A 22,863-nucleotide genomic window follows, 5' to 3' on the forward strand; every position below is an offset into this window, starting at 1 on the left:
GATTTTTCGTTATTCGGTTTTTAAATTTTAAAAATTTTTGAATTTTACATTTTTTCGATTTTCTGATGTTTCATTTTTCGATTTTCAGTTCTTCGATATTTCGATTTTTCAATATTTCAGTTTTACGATTTTTTAAGGTTTCGATTTTTCGAATTTTCGATTACTTTAATTTTTCTTTTTTTTTTATCACTGTTAATATCATCCAGTTTATCGAAAACAACCACAAAATTTGTCACTAAAAACATTTAAAAATTCATACAAAATAGAACACAGTGTTTCCAAAACATTTTTCCGAAAAAAATCCATTGGGTTATTACGATTTCAACAATATTCTTAGTTTAAGACGTTTTGCTAGTATAAAACACAAATAAAGAATTAATTCTTAGTTAAACAAAGTATGTAAAATCATCTAAATATGTATCAAAAATATTCACTTAGTCGTTATAAAAACCGACCAAACAACTATTTCCCACAGAAATTATAGTCCAAACCAACCAAATCGCTTCTGAACGCTTAGAGTCGACATTGGCCTGAGCGCGCTCTGGTCTGTACATCAAACAAGTTCTCAGGCGACGAGTTGTAGTGTAACAAGTTTTTTTATTGGCATCGACTATTTAAATTTGGCGCTGGTCTTTGGCGGTTGAGGACTCCAATATTAATAAGGGTGGTTTTTCAAAATCAGCCTGTATGTCGCTCGCATCTATATTAATATATGCATATATTAACGAAAAATATAAAAAAGTATTATTTTACTGTTGGCAACAATGCCCAATTGGTACACGGCTCTTGATAATCATTAATTAATTGATTATACTAGCGTTTTTTTATATACGGGGTTAATATTTGATAAGATAAGACTAATTTTGGCACGTTTGACATTTTCGACCAATTTTCAACTATTTTCGAAAATTAGTTGAATACACTTATAACTTCCTTCTAGATTTCGATATTCAGAAATTATTTTCAGCTTCGGTTCTTCGATAACAAACCCCGCCCACCCACCCTGTCTCTGTTTCAGTGATTAATTTTATGGGATCTGTTGAAATAAAATTAGTCGTTAGAAAAAACAGGGTGGGTGGGTGGGGCTAGTATGTGATAAGATAGCTGATTTAGCACTTGTGACATTCTCGACCATTCTTCAACTATTTTCTAAAATTACCTAAAGATATTTTCATGTAGATTTCGATATCCAGAAGTCATTTTCGGTTTCGTTTCTTCAGAAATTCCTACCGTTTTTCCATCAAAATCGCTAGATATAAAATTATTATTGATTTTTATTAATTTTTGTTTCAGAAAATAAGTACAATTATTTTAAGAATGTACTTTGTGGTTTTTATAGGTATTTTCACAGAAATGTTTAAAATTTGTTTGTTTCTTTGAGACAATTGAGAAGTCAGGTCACGTTAGGTCAAGCCAGGTGAGGTGCATGATACATATAAGAAATAAATTTTGTAACAAATAGTATAACAAAAAATAAATACGATTAGCGTTTTTTTTTTACTTTTTTCATTAGAATATTCTAGATTTTATTATTAGTTTCCAGTCTCACTCGATAGAAGAACATAACTAGCCCCGCCCACCCACCCTGCCTCTTTTTCAGTGAATGATTTTATCCGATCTGAATCAAATACATGGTCTTATACTTAACAGAAGTAAAATTAATCCTTAGAATTAGAAGAGGGAGGGTGTTTAGTACTTACTAAGATAAGGCTGATTTTGGCAAATCAAATACCTTCCAAAAAAACAGAGGGTGGGTGGGCGGGGCTAATACTTGATAAGATAAAACTGATTTTGGCACTTTTGACATTTTCGACTATTTTTCTTACTAGAAGAGGTTAGGTAGGTCAAATCAGGTCAAATGCATGAAATAAGAAATAAATTTATGTACATAACAGAAACTTTTGTTTTCCATTTAAGAAAAAATAGTCATTCGAGACGTTTCAAAAAAAAAAAAACAAATTATTAAAGTATTTTAACACAAATAACTGCGACTGTTTAATTTTTTTCAGTTGGTATTAACATTTGCTTTTAAACTTGACATTAAACATTCATCAAAGTGCTGTTTAAGAGTGGTAAATAGCTTAGTGCTCCAAAAAGCAACTATCATGTACTGGCATGGTAGAAGGAGACATGGTATAGGCATACGCATCGGGTGTGACGTCAAGTGGGGTGAAATTAGCGCGAAATTTAAAATACAATTCGTTATCCGACAACTAATTGACGTATTGGACAGAGCACTGACAACTCAAGCTGAAATTCCCTAGACTTCCCTAGCGAAGCTCACAAGAGTCACAAGGTCGTTGATGCCACCTAACGTCACAAATGGATGCGCAGACCATTTTTAAATTGGTACATCGGATGCCTATACCATGTCTCCTTCTACCATGATGTACTGGATAGACTAAAAATCAAGGTTTATCCCCATCCACGTTTCTCACAACTAAAATATTATTTCGTTATTCATGTCCAGAGAAACGAACGACAATGGATTGAAGTTTTTGCTGCGAATGCAGAGTCAATTGCTTAAATTGACTAGAACTTAACTCTAAATTGTGTTTTAAGTAGCAATTTCGAAAACGTGATTCTTTTGGCGTATGATTTTAACAAGAACAAAAGTGACATAAAAATTGCTAAGAATTTGCCGCGCAACATCGTTGCCAACCTCGTAATGAAAGAGTTAAAAAAATCCACTTTTTTAAATTTAATGGAAGTGTCATTTTTGGGGGTCTATTAATTCAAAAGTGATTATTTCCGATCGTCTGTCAGTTTTCCAAAATAGAATGGGTCGAAGGCCACAAAATCACATTTCCAGTGCATTCTGCCTACATTATGATTGAAAGAAATGTTTGTGTTGGCAGTTCTGAATTATTGGCAGCAATGTCACACAGGAATTATTCTAATGATTTTTAACGCATGTAGCAGTTGTAACATTTATTTTCAATAGAAAAAATACTGGAAAAAACAAAGGACAAATAAATTCCACTTACTAGTAACAAAAATAGAAATATCACTATAAAATATTTTTAATACAATTTTGTTTCATATGTAATAATCTTTTTGTGTATCTTACTAATTGGCAGGCCGTTGAGTCTCGAATAAAACTCTTTGCACGTTTTAATGTTAAATTTTTTTATAAAATATTTCCTAAAAACATTTCGCGCTAGTTCTACCAACAGAGGAATTTCTGGAAAATTCTGTACTGCTGAATTACCCATCATTTGATCAATCTGGTAACAAATTTCATTTAATTTCGGATGGACGAAATAATGTCGTAATATATAAGCACTATCCGCTTCATAACTACTCTGTTGTTGGAAAAAACGTTCTAAATTCATATTAATATCATACACGAAAACAGGCACCACCTTTTTTTCGTCTTCTTCTAGAAAAAAGCTCATTTGTACGTCCATGTGTAAAAAAATTTTAAACAATTCGCAGTAACCGAATTCTCTATATATAATTTGCAAATCTAACTCTTGAATGTTCAACCCATAACTTAATAAATAACAGTAGAGTCGAGTTAAGGCACCTTCGCTATATCCAAGCGCTATCAAATCCTCAAGTATCACGCTACTTTTCACATTTTTAATAAGAGTTATTACACTTGGTCTTAATGCGCTGTTGAGCATCATTCTTAAGTTTCCAAAACAAATAATCTTGCCCTCGCCACCCCCGTAATAAGATTGTGAAAATATGTTTCTTGAAAACACCTTATTCATACAGTGGCCAAATTTTTGAATAATGAGAAGCAGACAATTGATGCTTATGCAACACAAAAGGCGAAAGTAGAGATTTAAAGACTCATGCTGAATTGTTACTTTAATAGGGCATTGAATAATGTGGTAAAACAGTGGCGATTTCTCCTCAGCAAGCTTTAGCAATACTTCCAGGCGCAACTCCAGGTTCGAATACTCATCATAAATGTACAAAAATAGAGTTTCTTGTACTTCAAAAGAGCTATTATCTAAAACAGATTGTTCAAAATTGAAGACTGTAGGTTGTGCTCCATACACCAACAGAGTCATCATTAATTCACTTTCATCTTTGTACAAGGTTCTGGTAAGAGGGGTGTCTTGTTCCGAATTGGGAGCATTAATATCAGCCCCCCGTTCTATAAGGAGCTTAGCTGCTCTAAAGTAATCACGATCTAAGGCACAGTGTAACGGTGTATCTCCTTCAAAATAAACTTTATCAATGCAGGCACCTTTTTTGATTAGTTCATATGCAAAATGCTCCTTCGTCCAAGTATCAATATTACTCACATAACAATCAAGTGCAAGTACCAACGCTGTTTGGCCTTCTCTGTTCACGAAATCAAGAGGAAAATCCGGGATGGATAACATATAATCAAAAACTTCAGTGCTAAAAAACGTGGACTTTGCTATTTGTAAATTTTCTCAAACGACATACTTGTCTGTAAGAATTGCAATTTGGAGTAAACTGTAACCGCAAGAGTCTCGAACGTTGTACCACCTGGGAGAATCGAGGAGGTCGCTGAGGACGCCCACTTGGTTTTGGACGACGGCGGCGATTAAACGACATTTTGTTTTAATCTAGGGAGAAATGGGGATTATGTTGTGTGAGGTTTCGTACGTAATTACCAAAGGGGGCCCGTCGTTCCCATCTTCGTAGGATTCTAAATAATAATTCTCGAAAGAAACGTCAGAGTCTGAAGAGGACATATTCGAGTGGGTTTCGCTGAATTTTGCTACAGACTTGTTTTTTCATTCAAAATGTTTTTTGTAGTACTTTGGTTGGCGTTTATGTTTAAACTGTCTAATATCACATTATGAGTTAATTTTGAAGTAATTATCGTTAACTATGTAATATTTTTTAATTTTCAGTGGTTTTTTCATAATAATTGTCGAAATAAGCATTTTAAATTCTAGGTTAGATTTCTGAATTTGTAGCCAACGTGACATTAGTGACTCGGTGATATGACACATGTTGAATATCCCCAAAAATATTGGAAAATGTTTGTTACCTATTTAAAAAAAAAAAAAGATTTCTATGTACAAAAAAACACCAATATTATTAATAATTACAATTATTAATAGTCGTGTACCGATTGGGCATTGTTGTCAACTGCTTCTGTATTTAAAATGTGGGAAAATCATTGTCACCAACCTAAATTTAAGTGCGGACAAATATTTCCATGTTTTTCACTTGATTAGTTGAATCCGCGGCCCCTTCGCTGACATAAATTTGCGCATCATTAAATTTTTTGAGTCACCCTGTATATCCGAATCCAAAAAATATGAATGGAATGATAAATTACAAGAAGAGACTCATCATATTTTGTAAACTTTAATTTAAATAGAATTATACGGCAAACTTTTGAGTTGACGTCATCAATTTTTTGGAGGGGATAAGCAAATATATTTTGACTGAAAATTTATTATGCTCTTTATAACCTTAAAACATTTGCAAGATTTCAAAGCATTGGGTTCTGTAGTTCCCGATTAAATCAATAAAATAAATTTACGCATTCATTAATTTTTGGGGTCATCCTGTATATGCAAATCCAAAATACATGAATGGAATGATAAATCACAAGAAGAGACTCATCATATTTTATACAATTTAGATAGGATTTATTCAGCAAAATTTTGAGGTGACGTCATCAATTTTTTAGAGGGGATAAGTAAATATATTGTGATTAAAACGGTCTTGGTTTAATAACAAAAAATATTGTTCGTCTATAAAACAAGCTCGTCTTAGACAAAGTATTCGTAAAAAAATATGTCGTAAAAAAATGTACGTATGCTGGTCCCGACTGCGATTATGGTTTAAAAATTTTTTAGAAAATCCTGTCATGGATGTAGAAACATTTGTGACAGCCAAAGAGGTTTTTTTGAGAAAATTATCTTTGAATTTAGACCAAACTGAAATAGACACTAGGCAACAGGCACATTTGGGCAAAAGAAAGAGAAATTAGAGTTACGGCTTCAAATTTTGGACGTATTTACAAACTACGACCGACTACAGCAATAGCTAAAACTGTGGAGTCTCTGTTGTACAGTACATTTAGAGGTAATAGTCATACATACTATGGACAGCAAAGTGAGGAAAAAGCTGTCAAGTGTTTTGAAATAAATAAAAATATAAAAACTGAACGGTGTGGCTTGTTTATTTCAAAACAATTTCCTTACTTGGCTGCTAGTCCACACAGGGTTCTAGAGGATAGGAGTGCATGAGTCGAAATTAAATGCCCTTCAAAATCGCAAGATTTGTCTCCCGAAGAAGCGGTTAGAAAAAAAATAATCAAATTTTGTACATTGACAGACAGAGAATTGAAACTAAAAAAAGAATCATGATTACTACTTTCAAGTCCAGGGACAAATGCTTGTTACGGGTATTTCACAAGTTTATTTTGTTGTATGGACACCCAAAGGAATAAATATAGAAAAAATTTATAAAGACGAAGAAATATATGTAAAAAGATAGCAGATAAACATGGCAGATTTTCCTTTGGCGCTTTATTGCCCGAAATAATTGATTCAAGAAGAAAGAGGAACCTGCCTTTGCGAGAGATTTTTTTAAAATAAATAAAATTAGTTTCTGTTTTTTTATGTACTTTAATAATTTATTAGGAGTACATTTTTCTTCACCAAGACTTGCATATTTTTATTATAAATATATTTTGAAAATGATCTCTCGGCAAATGAAAACATATACGAGCACTTTTTTCGAGTAAACAATGAAGGGAGAAGTTACTGGGCGTAGGGCTTTTTTAAAACACCTCCTTTCTGGGATAAGTAGTAGATACACTTAGCTACTTATACGTGTTAAACAAAAGCTGTATTTTATATATTTTTCATTATTATTATAAATATGTTTATTAGTTTTATTAATTAAGAAAGCAAAATATATATTAACAATAATATTACAATGAATTTTTAGTAATCATGTGTATTGAATTCAGGATCCTGAGTGGAGTAAAAATATTATAGTTCCCCAGTTTTAATTCGGTTTTATGATAGTACCTCATTGCGTAAAAGATAATTTCCTTAACAATAGATTACTACGGCCAGTCCTGGCGGCTTGTTATAAAACTGAGTTCCTTGCCATAAATTAGAAAAATCAGCCGAGAACTCTAACAATCAGCTTATGGTAGAGCAGCCGATAAGGGTTTTACCTAGAAAGTCGCTTCCGTAAATTTTAGTGGCGTTCCTATCAGCAAAGTACTGAACTAACTGCTCAAATTCTGTCGAATTGATACCCATTTTTTTCAATAATTGTTAGTTTTTGTTAAAAACTCTGCTAACCAATAGATCATTAATTTTCCTTTGATATTCCAGTTAAAATTATTCGACGTATTTTGCATTAATTTGTGATATATTTTGATTTTAATAAACACATTATTATTTAAACAAATTGTACCACTAACAAACATTTAATGACTCTGCGCCCTGTAAAAAGTGATGTTTTATCCATGTGCGAATTTTCAAGCGATTCTATGATGGTTATGACTCAAAAAACTTGAAAAGAAAACATACAATGGTGCTTTTTTACGATATTTCTCAACCATATTTTTTTAGTTGATTGAACTGGTCTCTGCGCTCTGGAATATGAAAAAAGCTGCAGTTTGATGTATGATACATCTATATTAATATCATTTTTTCATACAAAAAACCAAAAAAATGTTATACCTCGTCTAGCGAGTCCCCTTAACTTCCCCAGCGTACGCATGATCTATATTGTTTCTAGATTTGTAGAACGTGAGAAGATCTGTATTGTGGGTTGCCTACGCTTACAAATATGTAATGAACAATGGATCTGTGATCACTATCATGCCACTTTATTTACGCAATATCAACATGTCTCCTTTTTGGAATAATTGTAACAAATAAAGTATCACATATTTATTGAAACATATAGTCAAAGACTTCGACACTAAAAAACATGCACTTGGTTACTTGTGAATTTTCATACTCGACATACTTGTATTGTAGCCGTCGTTGTCTGGGCTGAGGAAATTAAAGAGCTCCTTGAGGATGTCCACTTGGAGTGAAACTACAGCGGCGATTAATCGATATCTTACTTTAATCTTCGCGGAAAATTCAGGTTATGTTGTGCGAGGTTATGTAGATACTATTAAAGGAGGTCCTAAATCGTAGCTGTTGTAATCGAAGGAGTTGTTAGAATGTGACGACATTTTCGAGTGGATTTGGCTGAATTTTACCGAAAAAATGTGACTTCAGTTTTTTGTTTGAACTCTTTTGTAATATAAATAAAATTAGGAACATTGGTTGTTTATGTTTGTACTGCGTTGATGACTTCATTCGCTAGTTATTTCCGTTTTTGTAAATTTTGTGAAATGGTATCCAATCGCACATAATTTTAAAGTTTTAATGTAAGTACGTTTGTTCGGGTGGGAGTTTATATTTTGATTGCGTTTTGGTGTTTTCATTTCGTTGGAAAAATAGATCTAATTGTAGGTTAGGTTTCCAGACAGAATTGTCAAAATTGATGTCTTTAATCGTGGTTATTAAAAATAGTGCAGGGGTCCTCCACGTTGTTCCAAAATAACTGAATTGGATAAATTTCGACACAAATCACATTTAAAGTAACAAAGATTTAAAAAATAGTCCAAAACAAACTGTCCCAGAGTGCGTAGTCAACGAAGCATTAAAAATTACGTGCGTAATTTAGTAACAAAAGACGCTTAAGTAATTAAAATGATTTAAAGGAAGAGTAATAATTATGTTATGAATTTATAACTTTATTAACGCTTTACTGATTTATGTAACCAAATTTCTTCGCCTTGTACTAACAGCAGGACATGATCTATGACGTCTAAAGTGCATACGTGCAACTTGCAACTGTATATTTGTATTTTCGATTAATCTGGAGGGAACATCGATAAATTATTAAAATTAAATTATCACTCTTTTTTATGTTTGGTTAAATAGTACCTTAGATCCAATCTTTACGTAAACGTCGCCAGGGCTAACTTCATCTGCATGCTCAAAATGCAAGTATATTAACAATACATCACATTATTATGTACGAGTGGACTAATAGCTTAGTGTTTGCCACTCTAAAATTGTTTTTGTTTCTTCTTGTTCTAGATCGCATTATCTAAAACTGTTCATAAATTGAATAATGGGATCCGTCGTATCGAGGCATCCTTTCAATATCCTATTCTTCTCGGTGAGTTTGTTCGTTAGTGTTACTAATTGCAATTAATCCTTTCGCTTTAAGTCACTCAGGCTATAATTTGAGTTTAAGGTATGTGATGACAGCGTGTAATTCTAACACCGAATTCTTGTTTTGTTGCCATTAACCTCGTGGATGTACAAAACATTCAAAATAAAATGCTTCATCAAACGAGTGTTTTATTTAACCTATCGATTCGTAAGTGCTTTTGCTTGACAAAATTAACGTTGTAATACAGACTTAAAGTAAAATACTTATTTTTCTTTGTTTTGTTTGTCAGAAACGCGACGACTTGTTCCTAGACGATTACAAACGCTGCGACAATTACGAGACGTTACTTAGAGAGCACCCTCAGACTCGGATACAATCCGAATTGGTAAAGAATGTTTTAGTCGTTGTTCCAAAAAATAACCTGCAAAATTTCAGGACGAAAAAAGGAAGCGTTTGCTGATTGCAGTCACTCATAATGACATACAACAAGTGAAAGCGCTCTTAGATTCACCAAGACTGTATAAAGTTACTGACAGGAACGGCGAAAATTTACTGCAGATAGCGATCATTCGAAACAAGTAAGTGTTGCCAACGTCATTATTGTAACATTAAATTTCTCTGTAGTGCAGCCGTTTTCGACTATTTGCTTTCGCTCGAAGACTTCCCTCTGGAATTGGTCAACAGCGACAAAGAAACGGCGTTAATAACTGCCGTTAGTGGGGGTTTAGACGACAATGACTACTACTTTGCGGAACAGTTGGTGAAAAAAGGCGCCAATTTGCGGCACATGGAGTATTTAACCAGAACAGTGTGGTACTACTCCATTAAAAACCCTAGAATGATTAAACTGTTGGCGGAAACGGGGGCTGATGTTAACACTTGGCACAGACATTTTGAAACGCCTTTACATATGGCTTGTCGCTACAGCAACGACGAAGTCGTGTCAATTTTGTTGTTTTTTGGAGCTGATCCGCTCACCAAGGGTCATGAGGGCTTAATCCCTTTCGATATAGCAGTCCTACAGAAAAATCGCTTCCAACAAAAACTTTTGTTTAAATATACGTTTGACGCATTCTCTCAATTTAAAATAAAGTGGAGGATTCTGCTGAAACTAGCTCGCCAGCAGTCGTCTCTATTTGAAAAATTCGATCAATTGGTTATGGACAGATCGACGTATAGTATGATGGAGCAAGGCGAACTGGAAGAACTATTGCAACTTGATTCCAAAACACTAAAAAAAGTACTAACGAAATTTAAGAACGTAGTTCGTTGGTTTCTACCATCGTGTAGTTTCCACTTCTGGTGGAAAAAAGAGGACAATATTTTAGAAAAGATCGAAGTTCTGGTGAAGTGTGGATTGGAAGACGAGGTGATCAAGTGTGTCCAAAATACGAATACTACGCTTTTGTTTCACTTCTTGTTGAAGGAGTTCGATGAGCCTACGGTCACTGCAATCACGTGTTATTTGTTGTCGTATGACTTGCGTCTCACTGAACACGATTTACAAGATGTTTACGAAGCGTACGGTTACTGCGAACTGTTTAAGATAATGCTACACATGGATGTCCAGATGGAGATGAAGCGACAACAAATGGTGCCTTCTTTTATCTACGACCTCACGTGGGATTTCAAAACTTGTCGTCGAAAACCGTACTGTTTTGTAAATGTGGAGCATTTGTTGTATTACTTTTCGAATTCGGAAATAAACGACTTCTGTCGGATGGCGTGCGGGGACAAAGTTTCAGAAAAGATTAACAGAATGCCTCAGGTACCGTCACTGGTGGAGATTACCAGAAATGCTTTCCGCAAGCATTTTATTCACAGATATAAGATTAAAACCGCAAAGCAGTTCTTTAGTTTGATTAATGGACTGTGCATTAATGATGTTTATAAAAAGATTATCACCTACGAGAAAAAGATCTACTAATGGAAAGGCGAGACGTGGTGTGTAAATGTATATAAATAAGTATATATGTATATAATCGCTATTATATCATATGTTATTCCGCCATAAGACATGTATGGTATATACGCAATGATGTAAAAGTCACATTGACTGGAGAATCTCCGTGCTGTGTTGTACAGATGAAACTTGTGAAACGGGCAAGAAGAAAACGGTACCTACAATAAATTAGTATGAGTTGGAGACTTTTTATTTATCCTTATTGTAGTAATAAACCTGCTGTTTTTTAAGTTGGTATTAGCAAATTTTACGTACAGTTGGTTACTTCCTGTTGAGAAAACTTAGCTGACAGTGACATTTCTTTATCTTCTATCACGGCCTCTATTAACATGTATTTTTTTTTTCTTATTATAATAACAAACCAATCAATTGATGGCAAATACAAAGCCATCTTTCATTACCAATCAGTGCTTTCATAATTTAAAATTCTATTTTAATAGGCAACCAACAATATGATACAAAGTGAGAACACATGATGAACTTGTTTAATTTGTATCAAAACTCAGCCCATTGAAAAATAGTTACTATTCTTTGAACTTAAAATTTAGGTACTATCCTAGTCATGTAGTACATCTACCTGTATCGTGTTACTGATGAAGTCCATACTCGTTTTCCACGTATGATACAAATGTCAGGGAGGTTTGCATTGTGGGTTGCATAAGATTGTCAGATCGTAATCACGCCACCACAAAACACCTAACCAGAGAACATAGAGAAGCGACATAGTGGCTGATTTTGCAAAACCACCCTTATTAACACTGGAGTCCTCAACTGCCAAAGGAAAGCGCCAAATTTAAATAGTCGACGCCCATAAAAACCTTGCTTCACTATTATCGTTAACTAAGGAATTTTTTTTTAATTATCGGTGTTTTTTTCATAATTGTCGAAATCATCATTTAAGTTTTAGGTTAGATTTTTGAATTGTCTAGCCAACCTGACATGAGTGACATGTTAAATATCCCTAAAAATAAAGGAAAATGTTTAAACATTTTTCTTTAAGGTGGTATCACTCAGAATTGTCACACAACAGTTGAGCATAAATAACTCTTCACGTAGTCCAAACACTCTCTAGTCACTTTTCAAATATCTTAACGCCTGCTATTGCTACCGTTGTTCTGTGCGTTTAGGAGGTATAATGTTGTCGCTCTTTCGAAACGACCGCATCAAATAACGGTAGAAACGAAAAATTGAAAGTCCAAAAGTAAAAAGTCGAGAAATCGAAAAATCCAGAATGTGAAAAATCCAAAAGTCGAAATACTAAAAAATCCCAAAATTGAACGAAATATCCAAAAATTGGGAAATTAAAAAATTGGAAAATTGGGAAATCGAAAAGCCGAAAAATTGCAAACCTAACGAATCGAAAAATTGAAAAATCTGGAGCCTGAAAAATCGAAAAAAAGAGGAACTGAAAAACTGAAAAATCGAAACCTTTGCAAGTCGAAAATGGGAAAACCAAAAAATAGATTAATTGAAAAATCGGAAAACTGAAAATTCAGAAACGTCAAAACTTGAAAAATTGGAAAATTCAAAAATCGAAACATCCGAATCTCGATAAATCGAAATATGTATAAAACAGTCAAAAATTGAAAAATCTACAGATTAAAAAACGAAAAACTGAAGAAATGAAGAATTGAAGAACGGAAAAATCGAAACTGCGAATTCGAGAAACAGTAAAATAAAAAAATATATATCTTAATCGAAAAATCGGAAAACTGAAAATTTAGCAACGTCAAAATTTGAAAAATTGTAAAATAGAAATACTGAAGAATTGGAAAATCAAAAAATCCAGAAATCGAAAAATCTAAAATTTAAAACGTTGAACAATCCAAACGTCAAAGAATAAAAAAAAAACGAAAATCTAAAACTTAAAAATCGAAATATCGAAAAATTGGAAAATCGAAAAACCGAGAAACCCAAAAATCGAAACTTCGAGAAATAGAAAAAAATTGAGAAATTGATAAATTGAGAAATTGAGCAATCAAAACATCCAAACATCTGTATTCGATAAATCGAGAAATAAAAAAAATTTCAAAATTTTAAAAAAGAAAAATTAAAACATCGAAAAGCTGAAAAAAAATTAAGAAATCGAAGTATAAAACTGTCGAAAATTTGAGAAATCTAAAGTTGAACGAAAAATTGAAAATCCAAAAAGTAAAAAAGGGGTGGAAATTAAAAACTGCAAACTGAAAAATAAAAAAATTGGAAAATCGACGAATTGGAATCGATTGGCCTGAAAATTTGAAAAATTGAATAAACGAAAAATTGGAAAATCGAAAGAAACAACAAAAATTAAGGAAATGAAAAAACAAAAAATTGTGTGAAAAATGAAAAAATGAGAAATTGTAATATTGAAAATTTGGAAAATTTGGAAGTCAACAAATTGTAAAATTAAAAAATCAAAAATAAAAAAACGAAAAAGTGTATAATAAAAACTTAAAAAATGTATAAAGTGAAAATCAAACTTGAAAATTTGAAAAATTTAATAAAGGAAAAATTGTAAAATCGAAAGAGACAACAAAAAAAAATGGAAATTGTGATATAAAATCGAAAAAGTGAAAATTAAAAAATCGGGAAAACAAAAAATAAAAATCGGAAACAAAAAATTGGAAAAGGGAAAAATACAAAATTCAGAAACTGAAAAATCGAAAAATGAAAATCTGTAATATTGAAAAATTGCCAAATTGAAAAACTGATGCAAACCGAAAAATTGAAGGAACGAAAAATTGAAAATTTTGGAAGTCTAGAAAAATTCAAAAATCGAAAAGGCCGAAAAGTAAAAAAACGAAAAACCGATAAATCGAAAAATCGAAACATCGAAAAATTCAAAAATTGAGACAATCAAAACATCGAAACATCCGAATCTCGATAAATCGAGTTCTCAAAAAATTGAAAAAACTCGAAAAATTCATAAATCGAAATATATATAAAACAGTCGAAAATTGAAAAATCTAAAGATTAAAAAACAAAAAACTGAAGAAATGAAGAATTGAAGAACGGAAAAATCGAAACTGCGAATTCGAGAAACAGTAAAATTAAAAAATATATATCTTAATCGAAAAATCGGAAAACTGAAATTTTAGCAACGTCAAAATTTGAAAAATTGTAAAATAGAAATACTGAAGAACTGGAAAATCAAAAAATCCAGAAATCGAAAAATCTAAAATTTAAAACATTGAACAATTGAAATATCGCAAAATTGAAAAATGGAGAAATCCAAACATCAAAGAATAAAAAAAAAGAAAATCTAAAACTTAAAAATCGAAAAACTGAAAAATCGACAAATCGAAACTTCAGAATTTAAAAAAATTGAAAAATCGGATATAACTGAAAAATCGAAACATCGAAAAATTGGAAAATCGAAAAACCGAGAAACCCAAAAATCGAAACATCGAGAAATAGAAAAAAATTGAGAAATTGATAAATTGAGAAATTCAGCAATCAAAACATCCAAACATCTGAATTCGATAGATCGAGAAATAAAAAAAAAATTAAAATTTTAAAAAAGAAAAATTAAAACATCGAAAAGTTGAAAAAAAATTAAGAAATCGAAGTATAAAACTGTCGAAAATTTGAGAAATCTAAAGTTTAACGAAAAATTGAAAATCCAAAAAGTAAAAATGGGGTGGAAACCCAAAAACTGCAAACTGAAAAATAAAAAAATTGGAAAATCGACGAATTGGAATCGATTGGCCTGAAAATTTGAAAAATTGAATTAACGAAAAATTGGAAAATCGAAAGAAAGAACAAAAATTAAGGAAATGAAAAAACAAAACATTGTGATATAAAATCGAGAAAATGAAAAATAAAAAATCAGGAAAATGCAAAATAAAAATCGGGGAGTTGAAAAATTGAGGGGACGGAAAATTGAAAAAGGGCACAATTAAAATTCGAGAATGTGAAAAATGCAAAAATGAGAAATTGTAATATTGCAAAATTGGAAAATTTGGAAGTCAACAAATTATATAATTGAGAAATCAAGAATAAAAAAACGAAAAAGTGTATAATAAAAACTTAAAAAATGTACAAAGTCAAAAACAAACTTGAAAATTTGAAGGAAAATTGCTAAAAACCTGAAAATTTTAAAAATCAAAGAAACGAAAAATTGAAAAATCGAAAGAAACAACAAAAAATAAAGGAAATCAAAAAAATGGATATTGTGATGTAAAATTGAAAAAGTGAAAATTCAAAAATCGGGAAAATGAAAAATAAAAATCGGAAACAAAAAATTGGAAAAGGGAAAAATAAAAAATTCAGAAACTGAAAAATCGAAACATGAAAATCTGTAATATTGAAAAATTGCCAAATTGAAAAACTGACGCAAACCGGAAAATTGACAATTTTGGAAGTCGAGAAATTGTAAAAGTGAAAAATCAAAAATAAAAAACGAAAAATTACAAAATGAAAACTTGAAAAATCTTAATAATCGAAAAAGTGAAAAATCAAAAAAAAAAAGAAATATGTATTATGAAATAGAAATATTTAAAATTAAAGAAATTGGAAAATCGGAAGACTGGAAATCCAAAAACTGCAAAGTGAAAAATTTAAAAACTGAAAAATGGACGAACTGAAAATTCAAAGCCTGAATATTTGAAAAATTGAACAAATGAAAAATTGTAAAATAAAGGAAATGAAAAAACGGACAATTGTGATATAGATCAAGAAAATAAAAATTAAAAATTCGCTACACTGAAAAATAAAAATCGGGAACATGAAAAATTGTGAAACTGAAAATTCGAAAAATTGAAGAAACGAAAAATTGAAAAATCGAAAGGAACGACAAAAAATAAAGGAATTCAAAAAATGAAAATTTCTGACATAAAATCGAGAAAATAAAAAAAAGTTTCTATGTATATAAAAAAACGCTAGTACAATTAATAATTAATTATTATCACGAGCCGTGTACCAATTGGGTATTATTGCCAACAGTAAAATAATACTTTTTTTATTTCTCGTCGTTTCTCGTTAATATATGTACAATAGTTGGTAGTTCGCTAGGGGATTCTAGTTAGAGGGTTGGTAGAATAGAAAATGGCGGCTTGGTAGAGAGGTGAAAGTGGTGAAAAGGCGCGTTAAGTTAGCTAGGTTAGCACGTGTAAATTTGATTCAATATTTGTAAATCCACAATTCAGATTAGGAGTTTAATCGTTAACTGGTTCTAACAACAATTTAACAGACATTAGATTTAATTAGGTAAATACCTACTAGGCGAAAATTACGAATAACGTTTCTGGATGCATAATATACTAAAGTGTACCATTATAACACCTCTTAAATCTTTACACAAGATTACGGCAGTTAAATTAAGCTAACGTTGGTCCACTGTGGAAAAAGACCGCAGAAATACTGTCAAAATATCGTGGACTGACGGAGGAATTAAAAATTTCTCTCCTTAGACACTTGTTCAGTTGTCGTTTATGTCAGTCATAGAAATTGAACATTTAAAATGGAATTGAGGTTAAATAATGTGGCTAAAGCGGAGGGCGCGGTTCCTAGTCGAGCACAAAGAATGCAGGCTTTGTATAGAAGTCAGGGGAGCGGTCGGGATGATGAAGTCCGCTTACGATACAAACGTCAGGGATGTTTGCATTGTGGATTGCATAAGGTTGTTAGCCATTATAAAAGAAGTGTCATACTCATATCAATGATCATAATCATGCCACTTGCCGTGTATTCCAGATAACATTATAACAGGTATTATTCTCAAATGATTTTTAACGCATGTAGTAGTAGCACCATTTATTTTCAATAAAAAAATACTGGATAAAACAAATTACAAATAACTTCCACTTATAATAACAAAAATAGAAACATAACGATAAAATATTTTTAATACAATTTTGTTTCATATGTAATAATCTTTTTGTGTATCTTACTAATTGGCAGGCCGTTGAGTCTCGAGTAAAACTCTTTGCACGTTTTAATGTTAAATTTTTTTACAAAATATTCCCTAAAAACATTTCGCGCTAGTTCTATCAACAGGGGAATTTCTGGAAAACTCTGTACTGCTGCATTACAGTACTGAAACACTTGATCAATCGGGGAACAAATTTCATTTAATTTCGGATGGGCGAAATAACCTCGTAATAGATAAGCACTATTCGCATCATAACTACTCTGTTGTTGGAAAAAACGTTCTAAATTCATATTAATATCATACACGAAAACAGGCATCGCCCTTTTTATGTAATTTTCTAGAATAACGCCCATTTGTACGTCCATGTGCAAAAGAATTTTAAACAATTCGCAGTAACCGAATTTTTCATATATAATTTGCAAATCTAACTCTCCAATATTCAAGCCATAACTTAATAAATAACAGTAGAGTTGAGTTAACCCAGTTTCCGTATACCCAAGTCCTATCAAATCCTCAAATACCTCGCTACTATTGACATTATTAATAAAATTTATCACACTTGGTCTTAATTCGCTTTCAAGCATCACATCTAAGTTTTCTAAACAAATAACCTTGCCCTTGCCATCCCTGTAATAAGCTACTGGAAATATTTTTCTTGAAAACACCTTATTCATATAGTGACCAAATTTTTGAATAATGAGTTGCAGACAATCGATGCTTATGGAACACAATAGGCGAAAGTAGAGATTTAAACACTCATGCTGAATTGTTATTTTAATAGGGCATTCAATAATGTGGTAGAATAGTGGCGATTTCGCCTCAGCAAGCGTTAGCAACACATCCAGGCGCAACTCTAGGTTTGAGTACTCATCATAAATATACAAAAATAGAATTTCTTGTACTTCAAAAGTGTTATTATATAAAACAGATTGTTCAAAGTTGAAGACTGTAGGTTCTGCTCCATACACCAACAGAGTCATTATTAGTTCGCTTTTACCTCTGTACAAGGTTGTGGCAAGAGGGGTGTCGTGTTCTGAATCGGGAGCATTAACATCAGCCCCCCGTTCTATAAGGAGCTTAGCTGCCCTATAGTGACTACGATCTAAGGCACGGTGTAATGGTGTATCCCCTTGGAAACAAACTTTATCAATGCAGGCACCTTTTTTGATTAGTTCATACGCAAAATGCTCCTTCATCCAAATATCGTTACTCACATAACAATCAAGTGCAACTACCAACGCTGTTTGGCCTTCTTTGTTCACGAATTCGAGGGGAAAATCCGGTATGGATAACATATAATCGAAGACTTCGATGCTAAAAATCGTGCACTTAGCTATTTGTAAATTTTCACAAGCTACATACTTGTCTCTAAGAATTGCTATTTGTAGTAAACTGTAACCCCAAGAGTCTCGAACGTTGTACCATCTGGGAGAATCGAGGAGGTCGCTGAGGACGCCCACTTGATTCTGGACGACGGCGGCAATTAAACGACTTTTTTTTTAATCTAGGGGGAAATTGGGATTATGTTGTGTGAGGTTATGTGCGTAATTACCAAAGGTGGTCCTTGTGGGTCGTCGTCGTACTGATCTTCGTAGAATTCTAAACCATAATGCTCGTATTCGACAGAGTTATCAGAAACCTCAGAGTCTGAAGAAGACATATTTTTTTTCGCTGAATTTTGCCACACTTCGAAATGTTTTTAGTAGAACTTTGGCTGGCGTTTATATTTAAACTATGTCTAATATCACATTATGAGTAACTTTTGAAGTAATTATTGTTAACTACGTAATATTTTTTTAATTGTCAGTGCTTTTTTCATAATTGTCGAAATTAGCATTTAAATTATAGGTTAGATGTCTAAATTGTCTAGCCAACCTAACATGAGTGACACGTGGTGACAAGTTAAATATCCCTAAAAATATTGGAAAATGTATAGCCCCTCAGAGAACATAGAGAAGTGTCAATGTTTAAATTAAATGACGGTTGAGGACTCCTCGACTTATGTTGGCAACAGTGTTTGTTTCTAACTAGGAATAAAATTAACTACAATAGAAAACATGTCATAATATTTTTAACGACGCGTTTTACTTTCCACAATTGACACTAGATTTACCAAAATATTACAAGCTGCTTACTGTTTCCTTCACTTTAATTCAGATCACACGAATTACAGTTCGTCGTCTGAGAACTTGTTTGATCTACAGACCAGAGCGCACTCAGGCCAATGTCGACTCTAAGCGTTCGGAAACGATTTAATTTATAAGCGATGATCCGTGATCTGATACACATCCTAACCGGTTTCGACCATCATTTCTTGCTGTTTCAACTTTCGAATTCTCAGTTTTTCGAAAGTATAGTTTGGGGACTTTTAAGTTTACTCCTATTTATTATTCAATTTTTGGATTTTACAATTTCTCAATTTTTCAATTTCTCGGTTTTCAGTTTTTCTCTTCAATTTTACGGTTTTTAAATATTTCGATTATTCAATTGATTGATTTTTCAGATGTTTTGATTTTTCAATTTCTCTATTTTTTCAGGTTTCGATTTTTCAACATCACTTTTTTGATTTTTCGATTTCCCAATTTTTTAATTTCTCAGTTTTTGGACATTTCAGTTTTGGGATTTTTCAGTTTACCTATTATTCAATTTTTCGATCTTACGATTTTGCAGGTTTTTGATTTTTAAATTTTTCGATTTTAATAAGGTTTCGATATTTCGACTTCACTTTTTTGATTTTTCGATTTCTCAAATTTCGATTCTTTAGTTTCTCAGTTTTTGAACGTTTCAGTTTTGGAATTTTTCAATATTTCTGTTCTTCGACTTTTCCATTTTTGACATCTGGATTTTTCGAAATTTGAGATTTCTCAATTTTTTTGGTATTTTAATTTTTCAATATTTAAAATTTTAGTTTTTTCTTATTTTTCTCGATTTTTCATTTCAGCTACTCCATATTTCAATTTTTCAAATGGTTCGATTTTTCGACTTCCCGGTTTTAGATTTTTTTTCAATTGTCGTTTTTTCAATTTTTCGATTTTTAAATTTTAGATTTTCGAATTTTTTGATATTTTAATTTTTCAATATTTAAAATTTTAGATTTTTCGATTTCTCGATTTTTCATTTCAGTTCTTCGATATTTCCGTTTTTCATGTTTTCGAATTTTTCAATGTTTTGATTTCTTAATCTATCGATTTTTCGACTTCCCGCTTTTAGATTTTCTGTTTTTCAATTGTCGTTTTTTCAAATTTTCGATTTTTCAATTTTTCAAATTTGGCATATAAAAACTGTCAATTTTTCGATTTTACAATTAATCGATGTTTTGATTTTCCCATTTTTTGACTTTCGAGGGTTTCGATATTCCTGTTCTTCAATTCTTTAATTTTTCGATTTTTCATTTTTTAGTTTCTTTAAGGTTTCGATTTTTCCACTTCCCTTTTTGGATTTTTCGATTGGTCAATTTTTCGACTTTTTAGGTTCTCAGTTTTTGGATATTTCAGTTTTCGGATTTTTCAGGTTATTAGATTCTCAGTTTATCTTTCATTTTTCAGTTTTTCCATATCTCAGTTTTGGGATTTTTCAATATTTCCATTCTTCGACATAGATTTTTGACTTCTGGTTTTTTCGATGTGTCGATTATCTTACTTTTTAGATTTTTCAATTTTTCGATTTTAAATTTTGGATTTTTTAATTTTTAAAATTTTAGATTTTTCGATTTCTCGATTTTTGAGTTCAGTTCTTCGATATTTGAATTTTTCAAGTTTTCGAATTTTTCAAATGTTTCGATTTCTTAATCTTTTGATTTTTCGACTTCCCGGTTTTAGATTTTCTGTTTTTCAATTGTTATGTTGCCAAATTTTCGAATTTTTAATTTTTCAAATTTGACTTTCAAAAACTCTCAATTTTTCGATTTTTCAATTAATCGATGTTTTGATTTTCCCATTTCTTGACCTTCGAGTGTTTCGATTTTCCTGCTCTTCAATTCTTTAATTTTTTGACTTTTCGGGTTTTTGGATTTTTCAGTATTTAGATATTTCAGTTTTAGGATTTTTCAATGTTTCAATTCTTCGGCTTTTCTATTTTTGACTTCTGGATTTTTCGATGTGTCTACCTTTTTACTTTTTCGATTTTTCAATTTTTGGATTTTTAAATTTAAAATTTTTCAATCTTTTGATATTTTAGTTTTTCAATATTTCTTAATCTTTCGATTTTTCGACTTCCTGGTTTTAGAAGTTCTGTTTTTCAATTTTTCGATTTGTTAATTTTTCATTCCCGATTTATCGAGATTTGATTGTTCAGATTTTCGATTTATCAGTTTTTCAATTTTTTATTTTGGCCTATTACGGTTTCTCAGTTTTTCCAATTTTCCATTTTTTCGTTTTTTGATTTTTCCGCTTTTCCAATTTTTCAACTTTTAATTTTTTGTTTGTCGATTTCTCTATTTTTCGATTTTTCGACTTCATCACTTTTCGATTTCTTGTTCTTTTGATCTTTCAATCTCTCAATTTTTCAATTTTTCGAATTTTTACGTTTTTTGATTTCTCAATTTATGGAGATTTGCATTTTTCGACATTTTGATTGTCAATTTCTCAATTTATAAATTGTTCAATTTTTAATTTTTCGATTTTGGCCTATTTCGGTTTCTCAATTGTTCGACTTTTCGACTCCACGATTTCTTGATCTTTTGATTTTTCGATCTTCCAGTTTTTCGATGTTTCGATTTTTCAGTTATCCGACTATTAAATTTGGGAGTTTCGATTTCTCGATTTTTCGTGATTCGGTTTTTAAATTTTAGAGTTTGTGACCTAACCTCTTCTAGTTTGAAAAATAGTCGAAAATGTCAAAAGTGCCAAAATCAGTTTTATCTTATCAAGTTTTAGCCCCGCCCACCCACCCTCTGTTTTTTTGGAAGGTATTTGATTTGCCAAAATCAGCCTTATCTTAGTAAGTACTAGCCCCCCTCCCTCTTCTAATTCTAAGGACTAATTTTACTTCTGTTAAGTATAAGATCATTTATTTGATCCAGATCGGATAAAATCATTCACTGAAAAAGAGGCAGGGTGGGTGGGCGGGGCTAGTTACGTTCTTCTGTCGAGTGAGACTGGAAACTAATAATAAAATCTAGAATATTCTAATGGAAAAAGTAAAAAAAAAACGCTAATCGTATTTATTTTTTGTTATACTATTTGTTACAAAATTTATTTCTTATATGTATCATGCACCTCACCTGGCTTGACCTAAAGTGACCTGACTTCTCAATTGTCTCAAAGAAACAAACAAATTTTAAACATTTCTGTGAAAATACCTATAAAAACCACAAAGTACATTCCTAAAATAATTGTACTTATTTTCTGAAACAAAAATTAATAAAAATGTCCTTTTTTATCAATAATAATTTTATATCTAGCGATTTTGATGGAAAAAAACGGTAGGAATTTCCGAAGAAACGAAACCGAAAATGACTTCTGGATATCGAAATCTACATGAAAATATCTTTAGGTAATTTTAGAAAATAGTTGAAGAATGGTCGAGAATGTCACAGGTGCTAAATCAGCTATCTTATCAAATACTAGCCCCACCCATCCACCCTGTTTTTTTTTCTAACGACTAATTTTATTTCAACAGATCCCATAAAATGAATCACTGAAACAGAGACCGGGTGGGTGGGCGGTGCTTGTTATCGAAGAAACGAAGCTGAAAATGATTTCTGAATATCGACATCTAGAAGGAAGTAAGTGTATTCGACTAATTTTCGAAAATAGTTGAAAATTGGTCGAAAATGTCAAAAGTGCCAAAATCAGTCTTATCTTATCAAATATTAGCCCCGTATATAAAAAAACGCTAGTATAATGAATAAATTAATGATTATCAAGAGCCGTGTACCAATTGGGCATTGTTG

General features: G+C 31.6%; 2 protein-coding genes across 11 annotated transcripts; one reads left to right on the forward strand and one right to left on the reverse strand.

The window, feature by feature from the left end:
- Positions 1-2,761: 2,761 nt before the first annotated feature.
- LOC135123332 (uncharacterized) lies at positions 2,762-18,859 on the reverse strand. Of its 5 annotated transcripts, none has more exons than XM_064047881.1 (4): positions 18,523-18,859; positions 4,411-4,553; positions 4,263-4,362; positions 3,793-4,174 (listed from the first exon to the last, which is right to left on the reverse strand). In XM_064047881.1, the coding sequence occupies exons 1-4, from the start codon at positions 18,628-18,630 to the stop codon at positions 4,148-4,150; spliced, it is 378 nt and encodes a 125-aa protein (XP_063903951.1). In that variant the 5' UTR covers positions 18,631-18,859; the 3' UTR covers positions 3,793-4,147. The 5 variants fall into 5 exon arrangements, with proteins under 5 accessions (XP_063903946.1, XP_063903948.1, XP_063903951.1 ...); XM_064047880.1 differs by having other exon boundaries at positions 3,793-3,964; positions 4,018-4,362; XM_064047876.1 differs by having other exon boundaries at positions 2,762-4,362.
- Positions 7,895-11,316, forward strand: LOC135123330 (uncharacterized). Of its 6 annotated transcripts, none has more exons than XM_064047872.1 (5): positions 7,895-8,356; positions 9,075-9,156; positions 9,443-9,538; positions 9,589-9,731; positions 9,778-11,315. In XM_064047872.1, exons 2-5 carry the CDS (start codon positions 9,109-9,111, stop codon positions 11,078-11,080), a joined length of 1,590 nt encoding a protein of 529 aa, XP_063903942.1. In that variant the 5' UTR covers positions 7,895-8,356; positions 9,075-9,108; the 3' UTR covers positions 11,081-11,315. The 6 variants fall into 6 exon arrangements, with proteins under 6 accessions (XP_063903942.1, XP_063903945.1, XP_063903944.1 ...); XM_064047875.1 differs by lacking the exon at positions 7,895-8,356 and adding an exon at positions 8,386-8,642 and having other exon boundaries at positions 9,778-11,316; XM_064047874.1 differs by lacking the exon at positions 7,895-8,356 and adding an exon at positions 8,659-9,009 and having other exon boundaries at positions 9,778-11,316.
- Positions 18,860-22,863: the final 4,004 nt, after the last annotated feature.

Source organism: Zophobas morio, unplaced genomic scaffold (assembly GCF_036711695.1).
Source record: "Zophobas morio isolate AGI-343-1 ecotype UQ-CSIRO unplaced genomic scaffold, CSIRO_AGI_Zmor_V1 ptg000006l, whole genome shotgun sequence".
Lineage (NCBI taxonomy): Eukaryota > Metazoa > Arthropoda > Insecta > Coleoptera > Tenebrionidae > Zophobas > Zophobas morio.

What these genes read in the sequence shown, in the direction of transcription:
- LOC135123332 (XM_064047876.1), bottom strand. Translation starts at nt 18,630, where the DNA reads ATGTCTTCTTCAGACTCTGAGGTTTCTGATAACTCTGTCGAATACGAG. An exon ending in ACCCACAAGGACCACCTTTG is followed by an intron (nt 4,554 to 18,522) that starts GTAATTACGCAC and finishes ATTTCTCCCTAG; the next exon opens with ATTAAAACAAAATGTCGTTT. An exon ending in ATTGCAATTCTTACAGACAA is followed by an intron (nt 4,363 to 4,410) that starts GTATGTCGTTTG and finishes CACGTTTTTTAG; the next exon opens with CACTGAAGTTTTTGATTATA.
- LOC135123330 (XM_064047871.1), top strand. Translation starts at nt 9,298, where the DNA reads ATGTACAAAACATTCAAAATAAAATGCTTCATCAAACGAGTGTTTTAT. An exon ending in CTCGGATACAATCCGAATTG is followed by an intron (nt 9,539 to 9,588) that starts GTAAAGAATGTT and finishes GCAAAATTTCAG; the next exon opens with GACGAAAAAAGGAAGCGTTT. An exon ending in ATAGCGATCATTCGAAACAA is followed by an intron (nt 9,732 to 9,777) that starts GTAAGTGTTGCC and finishes ATTTCTCTGTAG; the next exon opens with TGCAGCCGTTTTCGACTATT.